The sequence below is a fragment of the Ruditapes philippinarum genome, unplaced genomic scaffold, assembly GCF_026571515.1.
Source record: "Ruditapes philippinarum isolate M1 unplaced genomic scaffold, ASM2657151v2 ctg5272_1_1_1_1, whole genome shotgun sequence".
Lineage (NCBI taxonomy): Eukaryota > Metazoa > Mollusca > Bivalvia > Venerida > Veneridae > Ruditapes > Ruditapes philippinarum.
Genome location: NW_026859831.1, coordinates 13496 through 36573, shown reverse-complemented (window position 1 = coordinate 36573; position 23078 = coordinate 13496). Strand labels below are relative to the sequence as shown.

Genomic DNA, 23078 nt, shown 5'->3' with positions numbered 1-23078 from the left:
ATCATTCATTTATTAACTTTATTCAGATATTTACTCTGACAGCAGACAACAGTTTAATACAACAGTAAATGAAAGACGACTCAAGTATAACATCATCAAAGGTAGTAACACTAAATAAAGGGCATAATTACACAAAATACAACATGAAGGAAGCTATATTCTGTTACATAGCAACCATGGAATATTCTAAATTTTTGTAATTTATTTTGTAAATATACAAATTTCTTGGTAAAATACAGTTAACAAAGCAGCAGAAATAAATAAATTTTCAATAAAATTATAAACAATGCCTATTAATTACTTGTCAATAATTTTCCATTGAAGATATAACATACAATCCATGTTCTGTATACTTGACTAGTGTTAGTAAGTCATGCAAATTTTAGCAGAACTCAGTATTTTTGCCATGAATATTGCTCTGTATGTTTTACAATAACCAATAAGCATTTGATCAAATCACTGTGGCTTTCCATATTACATAAATATATCTATCTGCTGTATAACTGATTTACATAATACCTAAGCAATAAGTAAAAATTAATCAGTGTTGCCAAGCAACCACAATATCTTCCATAATTTCCTTTTAAATTTTACAAATTTTAAGTTTGATTAAAAAAGATCTCAAAATACCATGAACAAAGCAGCATGATTACAAAAAACAAATTACAACTATTAAAACTGCAAATACAATCTTAAATAATAATAGTTCTTAGATCAAAGTATCCTTAAACTCACTTTACTATAGGTTTTGAATTTATATAGATAATATACATAATTTCATAAAAGTATGTTCAGTAACATCTGGTGTTAACTACACTGTTTCACAACAAAGTAAGGACTTTGAATTAACTAGCATTATATTTAATTAAAATGACATAAAGATAATTCCTACAAAAAAATGTTTCTTACTTAAAACTGTCTCTGCATATAATTAGGTTGCTTAGCAACCAATGAATAATTATTATTTTTTTCATAAATTTCCAAATTTTTACAGGCATACAGAAGATTACAAATTAGTTAAAAATAGCAATTTGTGCTATTATAAAAAAATGAAAACAATACCACAAATAATGTGTAACTGAACTTAATAAGGTATTCAGAGAACAGCCTGCCTCACCATTCCTTAATAATATAAATTAAAAATGATACTTCTAATATCATGTTCACAACATTTATTTCAGGTACATTTAAGGTTCTATATTTTAATATTTTACAACTTAGTGATGATTATTTTTCAATTATTTACAATGTGATCAAACATATAAAGTATTTTTATTATGATGCACCTGTTTAAAATCCTTCCCAACTGAAGGGAATATTGGTTGCCTAGCTACCATTGAATATTCTTTGATTTTGCTGCTTCTTTTAACAATTTTAAGGATTGGTGATAATTTACAATGTGATTCTACACTAATATCAACATAAAAATTCAACTGACCTATCATTGTAATAGATAAAGTATTTTTCATATTCTACAACTATAAAATGTTTAAAATTTGACAAGTACAGAAGCTTAATGTTACTTTACATTTTCATACAGTCATTTTCAATCTAGATCAAAGCTTAAGATCAGTTAACAGTTGATCAATTCATAACATGTATAGGTTCAATAGAATTCTATAACTTAGAGTAAAATGACAAATGTTGTATTACACTAAACTTAATCTAATAAACATTTTGTAAAAATGATGGAAATTAGTAACTGGTAAACTGACATCCAAAAATAATATAGGCAGCCATTAAATAATATCTATGCATCAATGATCCACACACTTGTTAATATAGCATTAGTCCTTAGAGCACCAGTTATGCAACACACTTGCAGTCTTATCTTATGAAGCATCTACTTGTATCATAAGCTATATTTGAAATGAAGAAAATAATGACAGTCCATACATGACCACTATTTTATAGGAACTCCAGTTATACTCAAGAGTAAAAGACTGCTCTTTCTCCTTCCACCTTTTTCACATAATTGTTAATATCCAACTTTATTTCTGTTTTCGGGATAACTGGTTTTGGCCACACAGTATTTTAGCTATGTCAGATTTGAAGAACTGCCCAATTTGTTCAAATAGATACTAATGTCTTGCTGCATCATTACTGTACTTCAGGTAAAAGACCTCTGGGAGGCAATTGTTTCTGTAAATACATTTTTACCTCCACAGAGTTAACATATTCTTTACATGTTATAACACTTGGCTCCATTGCACTTGCACAAAAATGGTGGTATTTGGATAACAGTTTGAGGGCTTAACTTAAGAAATGACTTCCTAGGGATTTTCTGGATCATCTATAAGCTGTAGGATATTGTGCCCATATCTTGATGACTTCAGGACAGTACACTTAGGCAACCTGTTGCATTGTTTCTTCACTTTCCAGATATAAAAGTACCAAGCATGTTGAGACTGACACTTCCATGAAGTCCTAAAATACATATAAATTGGAAATTTAAAATGTTTGCATAGGATATAAATAGTACTTAAGTAAATAATACTTAAAATTAAGATTATATGTAACTGAATATTCTTCTTGTAACTGAAAATACTATGGCATAGGAGAATAATAATAAAATTCATGGCAAAGGAACACATCTGACAAGAAAAAAATATAGGATCTACCTTGATAATATTTTTAAACATGTTTTTACAATATATATGCACAGGAAAAAATATGTCAAAAAATGTTATGGGCAAACTAACCTGATCCCTCTACACAAACACCAAACACATGGAACTTTAATTCTTGGTATCCTAAAACATATTGGACCAACCGGTTGAGAATGATAGGAAAAGTGCACTTGTTGGGCATAATCCCAAAGGTTGGAGTACTTTACATCAAGAGTGCATGGTGAAGTGCCTGAAATGTACAGTAGTTAAATTTATAAATTATGTTTTATTGATATACAGTTTTTACAATTTATAGAACAGACAGATTTTCCTGAGGTCCTCATGTTTTGCTAATAAGACACCTGCAGATATTATTCCTTTAATAAGTTACCTTTCTAGAAAGCTTGTCATAGGGCTGTGACTTTTTTTTAATTAAAATATTAGTTAAATCATTTCAAACAAGTTCAGGCTTAGGTATTCATTGATGTGCTTCTAAGTGTGAACAAACATTTTGATGTGACATCATATGCCTTACAGAAACATAGTGTAAATACATGCTACATGTAAGCGTTACACTATAATCTAGTTGTGTCAATGAAAAAATATATGTCTATGCACTCATTCAATACCCTCCATTTATTGATTCTGGTTATGAGAAATTATGGAAACTGCAACATCTCCATATTTTTAATTTTAAAGATCTGAAAAATTTAAACAGCTCAAACAATGGAGCCAGAGATATATTTTCACTTTTGGGATACAAGTTTTCAACAGCTCAAATTTTTATTCTCATACATCATTACAGTCATGTACTGTACACAGTAACAGTATGCATGGAAGAAAGTAAAGATTAAAATTCTTGAAAATCTTGAATTTCCTCACTTTGATGATTGTTTTTTCTAAGAGATTAATTACATAAATATTGGTTTAATTGCTTTGAGTAAATAATTACTTGGCTGCCATTTTCCATGTTGCTATCAACAAACCGTTGTCCAGGAACTGCAATTGTTTCTACTTCCGGGTATAATTATTTTCCGATAAAATACATATTTAAGCAAAAATACTAGAAAAAATAAATACTCACCTAACCCGAATAATCCAGTTATATATAAGTTTTGTCAAAGCAGACGTTGTCAGTGTAAAATATTCTTTAAAACACCGCAAAACATCGAATCAATTCACCAATATTTTATCAACAATCAATGTCAGATGACGTAATCAGTGGTCCTCGTAAAAATCTTTTCCCGTGATAATTTTACTTGCTGTCATAGGATGAACGGTAGCAAATTATTTTTGCCGTTGATTACTCTGTATGAATTAGGATCCAATGTGCTGACAAGTCATTTATTATATAATTAAGCGCTGTTTTACTGCCAGACGAACGGAAAAATAATGAGGAAAAAATGGCGTCAAAGATCTCGCATTTTCTCGATAACGACGTCAACGTCAAGAAGCCCCATTTTTGCATTCCACTACACATATAGTAACTGTTTTACTATAGAACCAGAATATAATTGTTGATATGGTAAATAAGATTCTCCGATAATCACACATAAAAAATCCCGATATTTCGACACTGATCCAGATTCCCGATATTACAGCTTGAATTCCCGATATTCAAAAAAAAATCAACATAAAAAAAATCAAACACAGCACCTGTATCTAAACTCCAGGCATTGATTGTTATCTGTCCATATCCTAAATTATAGCGGATTCAATGTTGAGCAAGGTGACGTAATAAACAGTTCCATCACCCAAAGTTATTTTCACATGTTTAACTTAACACATGTTGTGTGCCAGTCAATTGACCTGTTATAATTTGGCAGTAGGTATTACACGCTACGTCATCAAAACGACCCTGTAAATTTACATGTATGAATTCGGCTCAACCTTTGATTTTCTTTGATTAGTGCCGCACTGATAAAGATTAAAGGTGTGCAGAATCATTTAAAGTGGATCATTCAAAAACCTGTTTGAGATGCGGCAAAACCATGTCTAATTAACCTATTTTTAGTGAGTGGGTAATTTTTTTGTTTTGTTTAGGAATTACACAATCATCGAGGCAAAAATGTGGATTAAATTAACGGAACGATTCTTGCATTTATTTTGAATACGAATACTTTTACTGTCAGAGTCTTATGTTCATAAATAGTTGTTGCACGTTTTCAAATAGCTTGTGTTTTAAATTATTAGCCAATTATTGTATGACTGCAAAGACAGATATAATTTTTCAAACTGAAAATAATGAAATGTGAAAATGTGACTGTTTTAGAAATAGCCTGTATGACTACACTTATTTATTTATCTATTTATTTTTTGGTGAAATACATTAATATTGATCAACAAAAAAATCATAAAAAGTATAATCATTTAATGATTTTGAGGGTAATGTAGATTCTTTGAACCAAATGTGCCAAACACGCATTGAAATTCGAGTCAATAAAAAAATCCAGTTTTGAGCCTCAAAATCCAGCTGAAAATCCAGATTTGGCCCATTTAATTTATCACATGTATGGATAATCTGTTTTCAGACAAATAACCCTGTAATATGCAGACCAAAAAAGTTTAATCCACAGGTTTTTTTAAGCATTTGAATGAAGGATTTTCTGAAGGACATAAATGTTTCTCAGGATGGGAAGCCAAACACCTTTTCATTTCAATGTTGCATTTGTGTTAGATAGACAGCTGTCTGAAACTGTGGTTTACACTGTATGTTTAACTTAAGCAACATTGTTCATGAATGGTTGGTTGGTACCCATAATTCTGATTCCATAAAGCCATTAACAATTGGCCAGGCTTTATGATACAGATATGTTTACATGAACAACAACTAGAGGTAAGGTAAATGAGACTTTCTACAGACTGTCATGTGACAGTGTCTCAACCAATCACAACAAGAGACAAGAGGGCCATGATGGCCCTGAAGTCGCTCACCTGTACATAGGCCCCCCGGAGCAAGGCCAGTTTAAAGCCCGGGGCTTTTATTTGAACAAACTTTGTAGACAACCATTAGAAGATGTTTCATGCTAAACATCTAAGGTCTAGCTCATTGGGATTTTTAAAAGAAGATTTTTTAAAGTTTTTTCTTTACACATATAGTTTAAAACAATGACACACCTGGGGCAGGGCCAGTTTTGAACCCAGGGCTTTTATTTGAACAATCTTTCTAGACACTTACTAGAAAATGTTTCATGCTTAATATCTAAACTCTAGCTATTCGGGTTCTTTAAAAGAAGATTTTTTAAGTTTTTACTATATGCATATAGGGAAAATCAATGACCCCCTGGGGCGGGGCCAATTTTGACCCCAGGGCTTTTATTTGAACAAACTTGGTAGACACCCATTAGAAGATGTTTCATGCTAAATATCTTAGCTCTAGCTCTTTGGGTTCTTTAAAAGAAGATTTTTTAAGTTTTTACTATATCAGTGTGGCCATACCACGTGACATTGACGTCATTTTCGGCATCATTTCCAAGACAAATATTGCTCGATTCGGACAAGAAAATAGCCGTAAATATTTTATTTCTCTACCAATTTCTTTGGGATATGCACCAGTCTACGGGGAAAAATATAAGCTTTCCACAGAATATTGGATATTCGTCAGTTTATAAGCCATTTTATCAAACACTTTGCATAACCTTGAAAGATGCTTGTATTAGAGCGGGCTTCAGTTGCAAGTTATTTCGTTTTCTGGCGTTATCTGGTCTACGCCATGAATAAAAAGTCGTTACTGACAAACAATGACACTCGTGAATGTGACAAATAGGTTTTTCTGACCTCAAAAGAGAGACTTTTAAAAGGTTTATATTTTTTCTGGAATTGTTGTATAATAAATTTCTATAGAGTTTGATAAACGAAATCACAATTTGAACTTGGAACTTTGCCGTGTAAATCTGATAGTATTGTTACTTAGTTGCATTACTTATGATTCTCTATTTATCAAAAAGACCCAAAATAGCCATGAATAAGAACGAGAATGGACGCCATGTGGAGTAAACAAAGTAGAAAATAGTAAACAGATAAATGATTTTACAAACCAATAGCCATCGATCACAGTCAAATTTCTTGAAAACAAAACATTCAAAAAGACGGAAATAACAATGATTATCAATAATTATATAAATATTTACATTAACATCTGTAATAGCAACATCGGCAAGATCTAAGACTAGGGTCCATATGACACTGACAAAGCTTACAAAAATTGCGATTACATTTGAAGAGTATATTCAATTTTTATCCTTCAACTGTCAAATGACTTTCTGCTTTATTTACATATCAGATAATTCACTTATTTGGTATATGCGTCATGCTTATCTTGTTTTAGATTTTAATGTGTGGTCCATTTTTAAATTTTAAAATGCTACAAAAAGCCAGTTGAGGACATCTGCAGGTCATGCCGCGTGTAATAATCCATGCATTTACAGCCAATGACCACATCGATAAAAAATAGTCCCAAATAGCCCTATCGTTTTTTATTCAGTTGAAAGAGACATAATGGTTAAAAAGGTCCTACTCAATTTAAATCTTTTCAAACCATAAATATTCCGTTCCCTTCCTCTCTTTACAATGTATATTGGTGAGCTCTCTGATAAAGCTGAGTTGACTGATATAATTAACTAAATTTGTCAGATATGCAGTTTATCAACAGAAATAAATGCAATTATAAAATAGATAGTATTTAATAGTGTTCTTAAGTTAACGAAGTTATATCCAGTTCACGAAAAACGGTTACCGTGGGTATGAAAACAGGATGTAAAAATATTTTTTTATCAACGAGTGCCACTGTGTTAAAAATCTGAATCTATCATACTAAAACATTGCTACAGGTTCTTTATATATACATGTATATGGTTATACGTATAAATAGCTCTTTTTTTTACTTTAAAATTGCCGCGTTGAGGCGTAACCCTTATTCAGAGCATACAAATCGAAGTGATCCTGAATGTGCACGTTCATTGGACAGGCTAGCTAAGTCAATCAACATTTTCAATTTTGCCGTTTTGGGCGATATTTAGGGTTTATGTTTTCTATTCCACGTTTAGTATTGTGATATGACACAAATAGATTTTTCATAATCATTACCGTGAAAGAACAATGATTAAAGAGCAAATCAATTTCTTTACAAGTACAGACAACAATTTTACGACTTTTAAAATCACTTATAGCGCAGCGAGTAAAAATCATTTAAATATTAATTTGTGTTTATGTAAATTGTATAGTAAATAAAATGTGTTTCATGGTTAACATAATTATAGAAAGAGAACGGTAGGCATGTTGCTTTGCATTTGCAACGGATTCTAAAATCTGCTTTAAACTGTAGTCCTTTTTTTCGACTTGGAACTGGTGCCAGAATTGACAATTGAAGAAAAATATATGATTTATGTCATTCATAATAAAAATATGAACATATTAAGGTAGAGTTTTGCCATCCGTACTCCCGGTTGGTGTAAACCTGACTTTTTATTCATGGCGTAGACCAGATAACGCCAGAAAACGAAATAACTTGCAACTGAAGCCCGCTCTGATACAAGCAACTTCCAAGGTTATGCAAAGTGTTTGACAAAACGTCTTATAAACGGACAAATATCCAATATTCTGTGGAAAGCTTACATTTTTCCCCGTAGACTGGTGCATATCCCAAAGAAATTGGTAGAGAAATAAAATATTTACGGCTATTTTCTTTTCCGAATCGAGCAACATTTGTCTTGGAAATGATGCCGAAAATGACGTCAATGTCACGTGGTATGGCCACACTGTATATGTATATAGGGAAAATCAATGACCCCCTGGGGCGGAGCCAATTTTGACCCCAGGGCTTTTATTTGAACAAACTTGGTAGACATCCATTAGAAGATGTTTCATGCTAAATATCTTAGCTCTAGCTCTTTTGGTTCTTTAAAAGAAGAATTTTTAAGTTTTTACTATATGCATATAGGGAAAATCAATGACCCCCTGGGGCGGGGCCAATTTTGACCCAAGGGCTTTTATTTGAACAAACTTGGTAGACACTCACCAGAAGATGTTTCATGCCAAAAATCTAAGCTCTAGCACTTTGGGTTTTTTAGAAGAAGATATTTTAAGTTTTTTCTTTTGGTTGCCATGGCAACCAGAGTTCTGCATGGAATTAAATTCTTTGAACAATTTTTAAAGGTGACCACCAAAGGAACATTCCTGTGAAGTTTGGATGAAATTGGCTTAGTGGTTTATGAGGAGATGTCATTTAAAGTAAAGTTTACGGACGTCGGACGACAGACGGACGACGGACGGACAACGGAGAAAAGCGATCACAAAAGCTCACCCTGTCACTTTTTGACAGGTGAGCTAAAAATTGTAAGTCATATAATAAAAATTTACATGGAAATATATATCTGACTAACCTGTAACAGAGGAAGGGCAGCTTTACATCTTGCAGTCTTATAATTCTTCAATAAATGTGACTCATCCTGAATTAAATCAAATACAACAGGGGTTTACTTGAATGACAACATGGGTTAACTTACAAACATTTAAATCAGTCCCCATTTATTACACTTTGTCTCTCTGGTAGTTAAAGGTGATTACAATTTGCCTAAGACACTAGGATATAATAAATCCTGACACACCTGCATATCTTTACAGTCTGATCAGAATTTGTACTGAATGTAGGTAAACTTTAATTTCACATTTTAATCTTTAATATACACAACAGACTTCTTCAAATTCAAAGCACTATAAGTCCATTTTAACAAATTTTGCTGGAAAAAAAGGTTAAACACCGAGATTGTCCATGAATTTAAGGTTGTTCATAGACAAACCTCACAAAAACAAAAATGGTCCTTAAATTAACACTGCATGTTATAAACTATCTAAAATATTGGAATTCACACAAAACATACATTATATGAATTATCCGGTTATAATTTAATAAATTATCTATTTATAATTTAAAGGCAAGGAAGAAAATTAAGGTTTTGAATATTTAAGTGCTTACTACAAAATTAGAGCCCTATAAGTACAATACAGGGTGAGGCCCATCTGTCAATGAGAGACATCCAACCAAGTCATGTACTTTTGGCTGCTCAATCATTTTTCATAATTTGAGATCCCCTAAACTTACAACGAAATATTTCCATTTCAAAATACGGCGAATCCATTACACAAACTCGGCTTGGTAAGTGACGATGTAATAGACTTTATAATCATAACAAGAGCTGTCGGTAGGACAGCACGCTCGACTATTCTAAGTGCTTGATAATGTAAAAAATTTTAAGTTCACAAAAGGGCTAATTTTTTTTTATAAATTCATGTTATAGGCCTTAGAGAGAGTCTAATTATACAGTATTGGCTTGACTTTTCGGAAGGTAATGTCACAAGGGTGTTTTATTGAGTATAAAAATACTAATTACCTATGAATACATAAATTTGACAGAAAAGGTACAAAGGCTTGTTATTAAGATGTTTTATCAAGTAAATCACTGCTTTAATATTATGAATGCATAAAAGTGTCCCAAAAAAGGCACAAACCCTTCAGTAGTTATTGAGATAACAGCTTACAAGCAAAACTTTACCATGAATTTCTAAGTTGAAAAAGGGGAGAAAAATCAGCCTAAATACATGATAGAATTATGGCTCTTTGTCAGTGACCTACAATTATGACCCTAAATGCATATGTGAAGTTTTTAATAAATATCTTTAATAGTAATTGAGATATGTAAAACTTGCATGTAAACATAAACCAAGAGACTTAAAGTAGAAAAGGGGATATGAATCAGCCTTAATGCAAGATAGAGTTATGGAACTTGGTCAGTGACATACAATTCTAAGTTTCAAAGGGGCAAATAATTCTGCAACTACTGCAGGCAGAGTGATGCAATTTTGCAAACTGATGTACATTGTTACTATAAAAAAGTATTTTAAATTTCAATTGAATATCTCAAGCAATAATTGAGATATTTGACTTTACAAAAAAACTTTAACCAAAATTTCTAAGTTAAAAAGGGGCATAATTCTGTCAATATTGTAGGCAGAGTTATCCAACTTGTCAATCTGATGTACCTTGTTACTATAAATAAGTATTGTAAGTTTCAATTGAATATCTCAAGCAATAATTGAGATATTTGACTTTACAAAAAACTTTAACCAAAATTTTTAAGTTAAAAAGGGGCATTATTCTGTCAATATTGTAGGCAGAGTTATCCAACTTGTCAATCTGATGTCCCTTGTTACTATAAATAAGTATTGTAAGTTTCAATTGAATATCTCAAGCAATAATTGAGATATTTGACTTTACAAAAAACTTTGACCAAAATTTCTAAGTTAAAAAGGGGCATAATTCTGTCAATATTGTAGGCAGAGTTATCCAACTTGTCAATCTGATGTACCTTGTTACTATAAATAAGTATTGTAAGTTTCAATTGAATATCTCAAGCAATAATTGAGATATTTGACTTTACAAAAAACTTTAACCAAAATTTTTAAGTTAAAAAGGGGCATTATTCTGTCAATATTGTAGGCAGAGTTATCCAACTTGTCAATCTGATGTCCCTTGTTACTATAAATAAGTATTGTAAGTTTCAATTGAATATCTCAAGCAATAATTGAGATATCTGACTTTACAAAAAACTTAAACCAAAATTTCTAAGTTAAAAAGGGGCATAATTCTGTCAATATTGTAGGCAGAGTTATCCAACTTGTCAATCTGATGTACCTTGTTACTATAAATAAGTATTGTAAGTTTCAATTGAATATCTCAAGTAATAATTGAGATATTTGACTTTACAAAAAACTTTAACCAACGCAGACTCCAACGCGGACGCTGACGCCGACGCCGGGGCGACTACAATAGCTCTCATATTCTTCGAATAGTTGAGCTAATAAAATAACAACAACTATCGTACCATGATGACAATTTGAAATCTTTTGTTTTTCAGGACGTCTGCTTTTCGTGCCATCAGATCATAACTAAGAATGTTAATTAGACCAGAAGTACAGCTGTCCTTGCCTGTTACCACAACATTTATACTCTGTGGATCAAGGGAGGGAACCCATCGCTGAAAGTTCTGTAAGAAATTTTGTATAAACTAAAGTGAAAAACAGAAAAAAAGACATGTACACTGTTGGCATAAAACATTCATACAATATTGAATTTGACCTAATTTGTAAGAGGACATACATGTGTTTCTTAAAGTTATAAATTCAGTGTAATGTTAACATTTTCGGCAACAAACAAAGTCCAGGAATTATTCCATATGTAAAATACTTCTTACAATGATAACATGTATCATGTATAGACAACTTGACCACTGTATTTTTCACATATTTCAATATTTATTACAGTAAATAAGTTCAGGGCAATATCTCACAAGGTTAAAATATCACTCAAAGGCTATGATTATGTTGGTATGGTCGTAAATACATGCAAACACTTTCCTTATCGGCAAGCATTTTTCTATACCTTTTTGCTATCAGATTTTGTGTAATAACTTTTAATAATATTCAGATGTTTAAGTTAAAACTACAGGCCTCACACAGGCCTCATTTTTGTATGTTAAACATTGCTTACAAAATAACACAGCAACAACTTCTCAAAGCAATTACCTCTTAACAACTACAGTAATATTTCTTCCCAAAGTAAACATTCGCAATAAATTTAACCTCTCTAAAGCAACACCTCTAAAGAAAGCCGTCCAGTTAGCTCGATAGGTAGAGCATTGGACTGTGAATCAGGCGACCCGGGTTTGATTCCCGGACGGTGCAGGTCACATTCATTGTGATTGATCATGAAATCCTTTCTACAGTCAATCACACTGCACCTCTGCTATGGCATGTACAGAAGTAATCAGTTTCTTGTGAAAGTGAAAGCAACTAGTACTGATAAATAGTTTGACAGCATGCCCAGGAACAATGCGATTGCTGAACTGTGGTCTGGTTAATTCAATGTGGCTTACTGCCGTGGTCCGGAGTGAAAACTACCAACACCATTACCACCTCAGAAACAACAAAAGTGTCGCTCTGCACAGGTTATACTGTACAAATTTTAATTCTTTATTATCTAGACAGATAACTCCGCCACGTTTAAACTAAAGAACAAAAAAAAACAAAAAAACTAGATACATGTGTATAATAAAATTGTTAAAATGGACCGTACCAACATCATTTTTGCTCAACATTCATCATCAAGTTGGTGTTATGGCTTTTTTTCATACTATCACTGTGATGGAGTCCATATAAAATGAGCCGTGTCATGACAAAACCAACGTTATGTGTTTGAGACCAGCATGTATCCAGACCAGCCTGCGCATCCGCGTTGGTTTTGTTGTGACGCGGCTCGAATGTAATGTAAAAATAGACTATAAAGTTATAAGGAAAATCACTCTTAGCATACTGATACATTGAATTTAAAAAACATTGAATTTAAAAAAACAACAAAAAAAAACGTTATGTTTACCTGTGCCCAATCAAATCTGACAGAAGAAGGTACCACAACAAGTAACGGCCATTCAGCTCTGTAGTAACAAGATAGACAGATAGCCTGTATCGTTTTCCCAAGTCCCATGTCATCTGCTATTAACACTCTACCATTCTTGTGTATCCCAAAACTGTTTATAACAACAAACAATTGATATTTTAATTTATTTGATTTATTTATCAGATGAGTTTGACTTTCAAGATTGAAAAAATTACGCATTTGACTTTCTTTATTTTTCTACTGGTTGGGTTTTACAAAGCACAAACAGAGTAGAGATCATATGGCCACTTTCTACCCAATGGTAGATGAAGCCACAGGTGCCCCTCCGTGCATTATTTCAGGCTCAATCGGGCACCTGAGTAGAATCATCAACATTCAGTATCATAGCTGGATCGTTTTCAAAATCATCAAAAATCATGGTGAGGTTCGAACCTACAGTGCTGAGGGGCAAGTGGTTTGAAGTCCATGACCTTAACTATGTTATCACGAAAACCACTGAATTTAAATTTCAAGACTGAAAAATCTACCATGATTAGAATCTACATGTAGTTGCATTAGAACAGAAGAAAAAACTAGAAATTGGGAAGGACTACCATATCAGTGTTACAGAACGCCTGTAGATCAATTAAGTCACAGGATTTATTGAACTTAAATTTTATTGGCTAAAGATGTAGTCAATTTAAAAAAAGAAGCAAACTAGAAATGTGTCCATAGGACACGGATGCCCCCACACGCCACTGTTCTGTCAATCTTATGACTCTAGGTCAAATATTTTTTGGACTACATGTGCCACAAGTTGAAAACTAAAAATCAACAAACGGCCATAATTCTGTTAAATTTGGTCGCAGCAAAAATTCCTACCTTTACTACCATTTACACATTAAGGTTGTTAATCCCTGGAAGTTTAAGCAAAATCTGCCATCTGGTTTAAGAGGAGTTGCGTTCACAAAATTTCTACATAGTATATAATGAAAAAAACAACAAAGGGCCATAATTCTGTTAAATTTGGTTGCAGCGAAAATTCCTTCCTTTACTGCCATCTACACATAAAGGTTGTTCATCCTTGGAAGTTTAAGCAAAATCTGCCATCCGGTTTAAGAGGAGTTGCATTCACAAAATTTCTATATAGTATATAGTGAAAAAATCAACAAAGGGCCATTATTCTGTAAAATTTGGTCGCAGCAAAAATTCCTTCCTTTACTACCATCTTCACCTTAAGGTTGTTCATCCCTGTAAGTTTAAGCAAAATCTGCCATCCAGTTTAAGAGGAGTTGCGTTCACAAAATTTCTACATAGTATATAGTGAAAAAATCAACAAAGGGCCTTAATTCTGTTAAATTTGGTCGCAGCAAAAATTCCTTCCTTTACTACCATCTACACATTAAGGTTGTTCATCCCTGTAAGTTTAAGCAAAATCTGCCATGCGGTTTAAGAGGAGTTGCGTTCACAAAATTTCTACTTAGTATCTAGTGAAAAAATCAACAAAGGGCCATAATTCTGTTAAATTTGGTCGCAGTGAAAATTCCTTCCTTTACTACCATCTACACATTAAGGTTGTTCATCCCTGTAAGTTTAAGCAAAATCTGCCAACCGGTTTAAGAGGAGTTGCGTTCACAAGATTTCGGGACACATGACGGACTGAGGGACGGACGGACAAGTGCAACGCTGTATGCTCCCACATTGTGGGGGCATAACAAGAGGGCCATGATGGCCCTGAGGTCGCTCACCTGTATATAGGCCCCCCGGAGCAGGGCCAGTTTAAACCCCAGGGCTTTTATTTGAACAAACTTGGATGACACCCATTAGAAGATGTTTCATGATGTTAAGTTTTTACTACACACAAATAATGAAAAACAATGATCTCAAACCCCCTCCCCCACCCTGTCCTTCCCCCCCCCCCCGGCAGGGCCAAACTTGGTAGACACCCATAAGATGTTTCATGCTAAACATCTTAGCTCTAGCTGATTGGGTTTTTTAAAAAAAGATTTTTTAAGTTTTTACTGTACACATATAAAACATAAAAACAATGACACCCCTGGGGCGGGACCAGTTTTGACCCCAGGGCTTTAATTTGAACAAACTTTGTAGACACTTACTAGAAGATCTTTCATGCTTAATATCTTAACTCTAGCTATTAGGGTTTTTTCAAAGAAGATTTTTAAGTTTTTGCTATACACAAATAAGGAAAATCAATGACCCTGGGGCGGGGCCAAATTTGACCCCAGGGCTTTTATCTGAACAAACTTTGTAGACACTTACTAGAAGATGTTTCATGCTTAATATCTTAACTCTAGCTATTTGGGTTTTTTCAAAGAAGATTTTTTAAGTTTTTGCTATACACATATAAGGATAATCAATGACCCCCTGGGGCGGGGCCAATTTTGACCCCAGGGCTTTTATTTGAACAAACTTGGTAGACACCCATTAGAAGATGTTTCATGTTAAATATCTTAGCTCTAGCTCTTTGGATTCTTTAAAAGAAGATTTTTAAAGGTTTTTCTTTCGGTTGCCATGGCAACCAGAGTTCTGCATGGAATTAAATTCTTTGAACAATTTTTAAAGGTGACCATAAAAGGAACATTCCTAAGAAGTTTGGATGAAATTGGCCTAGTGGTTTATGAGGAGATGTCATTTAAAGCAAAAGTTTACGGACGGACGCCGGTCGAAAAGCGATCACAAAAGCTCAACCTGTCACTTTGTGACAGGTGAGCTAAAAACTTGATGTTAATTGAATTTTAAGGGAAGACTGCTTGATTATGAAGAACTTTACTTGAGTTTTAAGGGTTGTGAGTGATATTGAAGGGGGAAAAAAGCCCTGTAAACCCCTAAACCCTATCTTATAATGGCTGACTTACTTTACACCTTCTCTCTGGAATGACATTAGCGAGTTGACTAAACTCTGTTCTACCCTTGATAAATCAGCAATTGATGTCACTTTAGGGCAATCATCTCCCCTTATTTGAGCACTAAAAGTGGCAAGGATGGCTTTAGGGAATGGTTCTATGTCCACAGCAGGTTTCAGATTCCTGACAGCATTTACTGCAAAAGTTAAAGTAGTATTCAAATAATTGAACAGAAAAAAAATCATTCATTTCAAACTTTAATTTTTACTAAAATTTCAGAATAAACTACAAAACAATAATTGTTAAACTCTAAGTTTTAAACAGTTTCTACTTAAAAGAAACATACATTTAGTTTCTATTGACAAGAGGGCCATGATGGCCCTATATCTCTCACCTGAGTTTAAGGCTCAATATAACAGAAGGCTGATAACATTGAAGACTTAGAATCATGGATGAAAGACATTATGTTGAAAACTAGGTCAACCAAATCAAAGTTCAATTATGCACTGAAACTGTGCAATAAGTCCAAAATTCATAGTGTAATCTTCGTTTACAAGAAGTAGATCATGGATCAAAATTTAGATCAACAAGTGTCAAAGTTTAATTTTGCATCTATAAATGTGCATCTATTCAAAATTTCATAGCTTAAGCTTTCAAAACAAAACAAAATAGTAAAAACATCAATTGCTAATGGCAGTCTCACCCAATAGCAATTACTAATATTAAAGTGAAATAACCAATTTATGATCATATATACTTCCATTTAGTTTAAACAATATTTTATTTATAAGTATTACATTTACATGATAATTGACAAATAATAAATAGTATGGATATACTTCCATTTAAGGGGAATAACCAATTTAAGTACACATGTCCTTCAATTAAAGGGTAATAGCCATTTTTTTAAACACAGACACTTGAAATAAAGGGGAAAAAATATACAGTTACTTCCATTACAAGAAAATAACAATTTTCATAAAAGAGATGGTAATAACTTTCAGGAAAGGGAAAAAATCATTTACATAACAGTTATTTCCATTATTGACATAATTATTAAAGAACATGACGGGAAATAACTGTTATTGAAACATGTGTCTTTTACTCCAAGTTAAATGATCAAAGTAACAATGTTGAAATTCTTTTCATTACCTTGAGGAAAAAAAATGTTTATACTCACTGAAACTATTGTATTCTGACAACTTGAATGACCACTTCTTTGTAACAGCATCTAAATATATACACAATGACACTTTAAACATCTGCATTAGTTTGATACTTTTTTTCCTCCCTAAAATTTGTAAACCACTCAAAACAATTAGCTATGATCAAACTGCTTACACGGTTTTCCAGCTTCGGGAAAAAATACCAAATTTATTTGAAAGAAACAATTCTATTATCTTCGAAGCTTTTGCAAAGGAAGTGGCTAGCCGTACGGGCTAGCCAAAAGTTCTAGTCGTATGTGAGTCACGTACGACTAGCCAGGACGCACTGTATTGTCTAGCCGTACGGCACTTTTCAAAATTATATGGAAGACGAATTGCATATGTTATTTTGTGTCTTTAAACAAGGATTTTAACCAAGTCCTCCCATTTGTCCTCGTGTGTTCACTTTAATAAAGATGCTCCGCCATTTTGTAAAAAAAAAATGAATACGAACAGGCGTTAGTAATCTTTCTCCAGGAACGATGGTTATGAAACTACCCGCCTATATGACTGAAATACTGTTGGGAAAAGGCGTAAAATGAAACAAGTAAACAAACAAAATCTTGATAAAAGTTTCAAAATTGCATGTTATAAGTTATAACGTCGTTGATTTTCATGCTTATGATTTGTTGTTTTATTTGAATGAAAGATGAATTATTAAATCATTTTTGTTAATTAAGCACATCCATGGATCGGATAAATAATCATAACGGCAAAAGAAGCTTTTTCATAACGACATGATCGGAGTGGAATAAATAAATAAAAAGAACATTGAAAAAAAAACGAAAAAAACTGCAAAAACAATGGTATATCTTTTAAATACAGTAGATAAATGTCGAACATAAAAGCACAATCAATTAGCCTTTATTAAAGCCTATCCAGGGAATTTTAGAAAGCGTTCCACAGAACATGCAAACTTTTCTTAACTTCTATACTGTCGGTAATTGAATTTATTAAGCAATTATCAGAGCTGAACCACAATTATTTTCGGTGGTTTTTCATTTAATAAGGTGTCGAAAATTAAACTTATTACCAAAAAAGTATAATAACCAAAATTGCGTAAACTATTTCAATTGGTGTTATTCAACTGAAACTAAACGCTCTTTTTTCTTGGTTAAAATCCATAAAACAACATATGCATTTTCGGCTTCCATATAATTTTGAAAAGTGCCATACGTCTAGCTAATACAGTGTGTTGTGGCTAGCCGTACGTGACTCACGTACGGCTAGAACTTCCTTTTGCAAAAGCATTTTCTTGACACAAAACATTTTGTCAATAGATAATGCAAGGTTTCTAATAAATGAGATAAATGACTTACCATAAATTTTTGTTTTCATGGTTTTGAACAATTCTATGAGTGGTGCACTGTAACCGACTTTCACCTCAAACCTGTCCCTAGATACCAGGAAACATCCCCCTTTAACAGGGGTACCAGAAAATTTTGAGAATATGTTCTGACCAGAACTGCTTGATTCATTACTGGTACCACTTTGAAGAGTGCTTAGTTCGCTTCTCAAATTTGTTGAAGAACTTGAAATATTTGAATTGACATTGTTTGACAGTGTAGTTACATTGTTAGACGATGAAGGTTGTTGAATTCCCTTACTAGCATTGTTGACACAATTTGAGGATGCCAGTATTGTTTTTCCAGGACTTTTGTTCAATTTTTCAGCTCTTTTGGCCAAAGCTTTTAATCTGTTTTGCTCAATTTTGTCATAATCTATTTGTGTGTTTGAGACACCACTTGCTGATTGTTTATCATTTGAAACACTATTGCCTTGCAATCTTGCAAAATCAATGCTTGTCCCTGTAGGCTCTGTATAAGTCTTTGTTGATAAAGTAACATCGCCTGATGTTTCACGTTTTGCACTTTTCTCAGAAAGATCTGAATTATGTGCTTGATTAATATTACTTGAAGGAACAGAGGCACGTCTGCCACTGACTTCACCACAATTTGAACTAATTAAACCAACAGGTGGTTTTAACACTGATTGAACTTTTTTGACTCCAACTACAGTGGCTTTGAAATTAGTTTCTTCTACCTGTCTGTCTTGTGTTTTTGATATACAGTTTCCAGGTGAATTTTTTGAAGACACAAATCCTGTTGATACAGAATCTGTTGTACGAACAGATGAATTATTTCCATGGTAGATGTTTCCCCTATTTTTCTCATCTTGTTTTGTGAATTCATGTGTGGAACTACAAGTTAATGAGGACTTTGCCTCATTTTGTGTTTTATTAAAGCCTGTGGTCACATGACTAGTGGTCTGTTGCAATTTCCCAGCTCTTTTAGCAAGGGCTTTTCTTTTGTTTTCTTCTATTCTTTTCAGTTGTTCCACTGTTAATTTAGCAGACATGGTACATCATCTGAAATTAAAACTAATAATAATAATAAAACATATATGTTTTTTCAATTTTTTTTTGCTTGTGGGGCAAGGGTAATTTTGGGGTAGAAATAAGGTCACAATCCCCACTTCAAAAATAATGATTTTCCAAAACTTTTAGCAAAATTTCTCTTTAAAAAAGGAAAGAAATAAAATCAATATTCATATTGGAACATTTGATAATATTTCAATAGTTTTCCTGTATAAGATGAAAATGTATCATGTTAGTATCAGGATATCTTAGTTGTATCATGATAGTTACAATACCTTGGACAGTGACCTTCAATTATGATTACGCAAACACATATAAAGTTTCAAGTGAATCACTATAGTTGTTTTGAATAATAATGTTGCAAGTAACACTATAACTATAAACAAGAATTTTCAAAGTTCAAAAAGGGCCATAATTCAGTCAAAATCCATGTTAGAATTATGTGTCTTTGACCGTAACCAATGGTTATGATTATGAAGTGATTTCTCACCTTCAGTAGATGTTACATCAAGAATTTTCTAAGTTCAAAAAGGATCATAATTCTGTCAAAATCCATGCTATTTGAAGTTATGGACCTTGGATAGTGACCTTATTTTGGAAATCGTTTCACCGTTCATGCAAACTTCTTCAATGATGGATAAACTTCTACATGTATACTCAACAGCAATTATTTTTGGTGCTTTTTTTCATTATTAAAGGTGTTGAAGATTAAACTTTTTGAAACTAAAAAGGATTATTATAACAATTATGTAAATGATTTCAATTGATGTTATTCAACTGCAACTGAATGTTCTTTTTCCTTGTAAGCTTGAGAGGACAAAGATGAAATATTCATACTTTCTTTACTGTAGCAAAGTGACGGTGACCATTGACCAGATGATACTGTTGTCTACCTAACCATCAGATCTAAACAAGATGCCCAAACCCTCCAAGATGACCTACATGCTTTAGAAATATGGGAAAAAGACTGGTCCATGGAGTTTAACCCTGATAAATGTGAAGTCCTCAGGATAACAAGAAAAAGAAACCCTGTAATATTTCCTTATACCCTCCATAACATTCAACATGTTCAACTCAATCCAAAAAGCAAAATACTTAAAGAGTCACTATAAGTCAACACCTTTCATGGACCAAACATATAAACAATATTACATCTAAAGCAAATAAATCCCTAGTTCATTAGAAGTATGTTAAAACCCCAAATAAAAAGATAAAGGAAACTGAATATAAGACCTATGTTAGACCTCAGAGCCTCCTCAGGTTGAATAATGCTTCATAGTTTGGCATCCTTGGCAGAAATACTTAATTCATAAGATAGAGCAAGTCCAAAGATCAGCTGCTAGATATATTTTTAATGATTATGACTATATAGTAGTGTCTCAAAAATGATAAATGAACTTAATATGAAGAGCTTGAAGAGCGTTGAAACATCAGTGCTGCAACCACCTTGTATAAAATCCAAAACAACATTTGCTGTTTCTTGGTTAAAATCCTTGTTTAAAGACGTAAAATAACGAATGTAGGACAAAACCCCACATGTCAAAACCCCACACCTCAAAATTTTATAGTGGACAAAACCCCACACCTTCAGTTTTATAGAGTACCTAATTATTTGTTATAAAACCATACAATTCATATGATTTTGATCATGTCAAAAAGAATAAAACAGAATATTTACTAAAGTTTGATATAGATACTTTAATTATTTAACATAGTTCCTTTGATCATGATAGTTAATGATATATATAGTTAATGTGATATATTAAATTTCAATATACAATACAATATGATTAAATGATAATAGACTATACAAATTTTACAAACTGTTACATAAAAATCAAAGAGTAAGCATTCAAATATTACAAACTGTTAAATAAAATCAAAGTGTAAGCATTCATTAATCTTAATTAAAATTAATTATTCAAAATGTCAACAATGTTACTTATTTTATTGTCAGTCAAAAGTCTATACTTTATATGAAATTAGGCAAATCCTATGAACGGGGAAGTCGTTAAAAATTCCTTTCATTCTTTCCGTTTTAAAGGTGTCATTCGGTATTATATGCACCGCTTCCGTTTTCACTCGGAACACTCGACCATTATCATTTATCCGAAAAGTTGAGATTTGTTCCGTTATCGGAATACCCCGCCTATTATCATTGCATTACATTGTAAATGGCGGCGCCCGACTAGAACTGACACTGAAAATTTCATTGATAGGTATAGAATTCTATATATTTTTTAATTGTTTTTTATTTCATTTTCTTTTAAATATACACGTGTAGTCTATAGCCGGGCAAGCCAAAGCCTTTGACTTCCCCGTATTAGTAATAAAGTGTCGGGTTATGTCCCCTCTATAAAATTGAAGGTGTAGGATTTTGCACATTCTATAGAATTTTGAGGTGTGGGGTTTTGTCCGTCATCCTAAAATAACATATGCATTTTTGACTTTCATATAATTTTGAAAAGCGCCGTACGGTTAGACAATACAGCGTGTCCTGGCTAGCTGTACATGACTCACTTACGGCTAGAACTTTGGCTAGCCGTATGTCAAGCCACTTCCACTTCCTCAGTTGTATTTGTTACATTTCAATTAAAATAAGACAGTGTTAAAAAACTCCTGGCAGGTGCATGGAGTCTATGAGGCCCTTGAGACTGTTTATACCCAATACCTTGGAAATATGGTTACCACGGAAAAATGAGGCACCAGTAGATACTTTTATAAGCTAAATCCATCTGTTCATTTTAGACATCTATAAAGAAAACGAATGATATCCTAATATCTTTTTACATCCGATTACACATCTACTTTGTTAATTTTTTTTGTTTGTCCATTTCGAACGGTATCATATTTGGCAGATTTATAGTATCCGATAATTTTAAGCCTTACTGGATCTTACAAATGACAACCTGGCTCACCCATTAGACTTGTATATCAACAAATATCCTGATCACTCTTTCAGAAACGAAGCAGACAAAAAAAGCGATTCGCTCAAATTACAGTTCGCTCCATTACGACTCGCTCCACTTAAGTGACGATTCACTTCACTTTATATTATTTTTTTTTATATATATATAAATCTTTATTCATTTTTTTTTGTGAAAATGTTAATGCTTAAGGTATATTTTGTATATGAATGATAAATAAAATGATTACAAAACTAAAAATTGTTGCTCTAAACTGGGTTCTTTAAACTAGTGACCTCAGCAATACGACTAGACAAGGATAAATGTTTTACTGTTTGCCATTTATTATAGTAAAGCGGAGCCCAAATGTTTCGAATGAGCGATTTTCCAGCAGATTAGATATAACACTGTGCTTCTGAACACATATTGGTTTTTGTTTTATTTTATTGTATTTTAAAACATTTAAATTTACACATCTTTCCATCAATACCATCTTCTAGTGCCCATTGACACAAATTCGTTGCAGAGTAGCATATACATGCGCAAAAGCTTGAAGGCAATATAAGGCACGTGGCGCTTCACTGTGAAACAACAGCGTCCACAAATGACCGCGTGCACGTGGCACATGCGCGTTTCCGCAGTCCACCATCATCGTTTTCATTTCAAATAGTTGCATGTACTGCCATGG

At 32.9% G+C, this 23078-nt stretch overlaps 1 protein-coding gene and 1 long non-coding RNA gene across 4 annotated transcripts in view; both read right to left on the bottom strand.

The window, feature by feature from the left end:
* Positions 1 to 22527, bottom strand: part of LOC132758051 (SWI/SNF-related matrix-associated actin-dependent regulator of chromatin subfamily A-like protein 1) — a 32897-nt gene extending 10370 nt beyond the window's left edge. The window contains exons 1-7 of one of the 3 annotated variants that reach the window (XM_060749567.1): positions 22403 to 22527; positions 18427 to 19475; positions 17083 to 17133; positions 15915 to 16098; positions 13039 to 13189; positions 11489 to 11650; positions 8990 to 9055 (exon numbers count right to left, since the gene is read on the bottom strand). In XM_060749567.1, the coding sequence (XP_060605550.1) occupies positions 8990 to 9055; positions 11489 to 11650; positions 13039 to 13189; positions 15915 to 16098; positions 17083 to 17133; positions 18427 to 19465 (1653 nt within the window). In that variant the 5' untranslated portion in view covers positions 19466 to 19475; positions 22403 to 22527. Of the gene's footprint in view, positions 1 to 8989; positions 9056 to 11488; positions 11651 to 13038; positions 13190 to 15914; positions 16099 to 17082; positions 17134 to 18426; positions 19476 to 22155; positions 22351 to 22393 lie in introns of those variants that run through there. The other 2 variants (XM_060749566.1, XM_060749568.1) reach the window with 2 other exon arrangements.
* On the bottom strand, positions 480 to 4086 carry LOC132758050 (uncharacterized). Its single transcript, XR_009629528.1, has 3 exons — positions 3694 to 4086; positions 2703 to 2859; positions 480 to 2427 (listed from the first exon to the last, which is right to left on the bottom strand). It is a non-coding gene; the product is annotated as an uncharacterized LOC132758050 (long non-coding RNA).
* Positions 22528 to 23078: the final 551 nt, after the last annotated feature.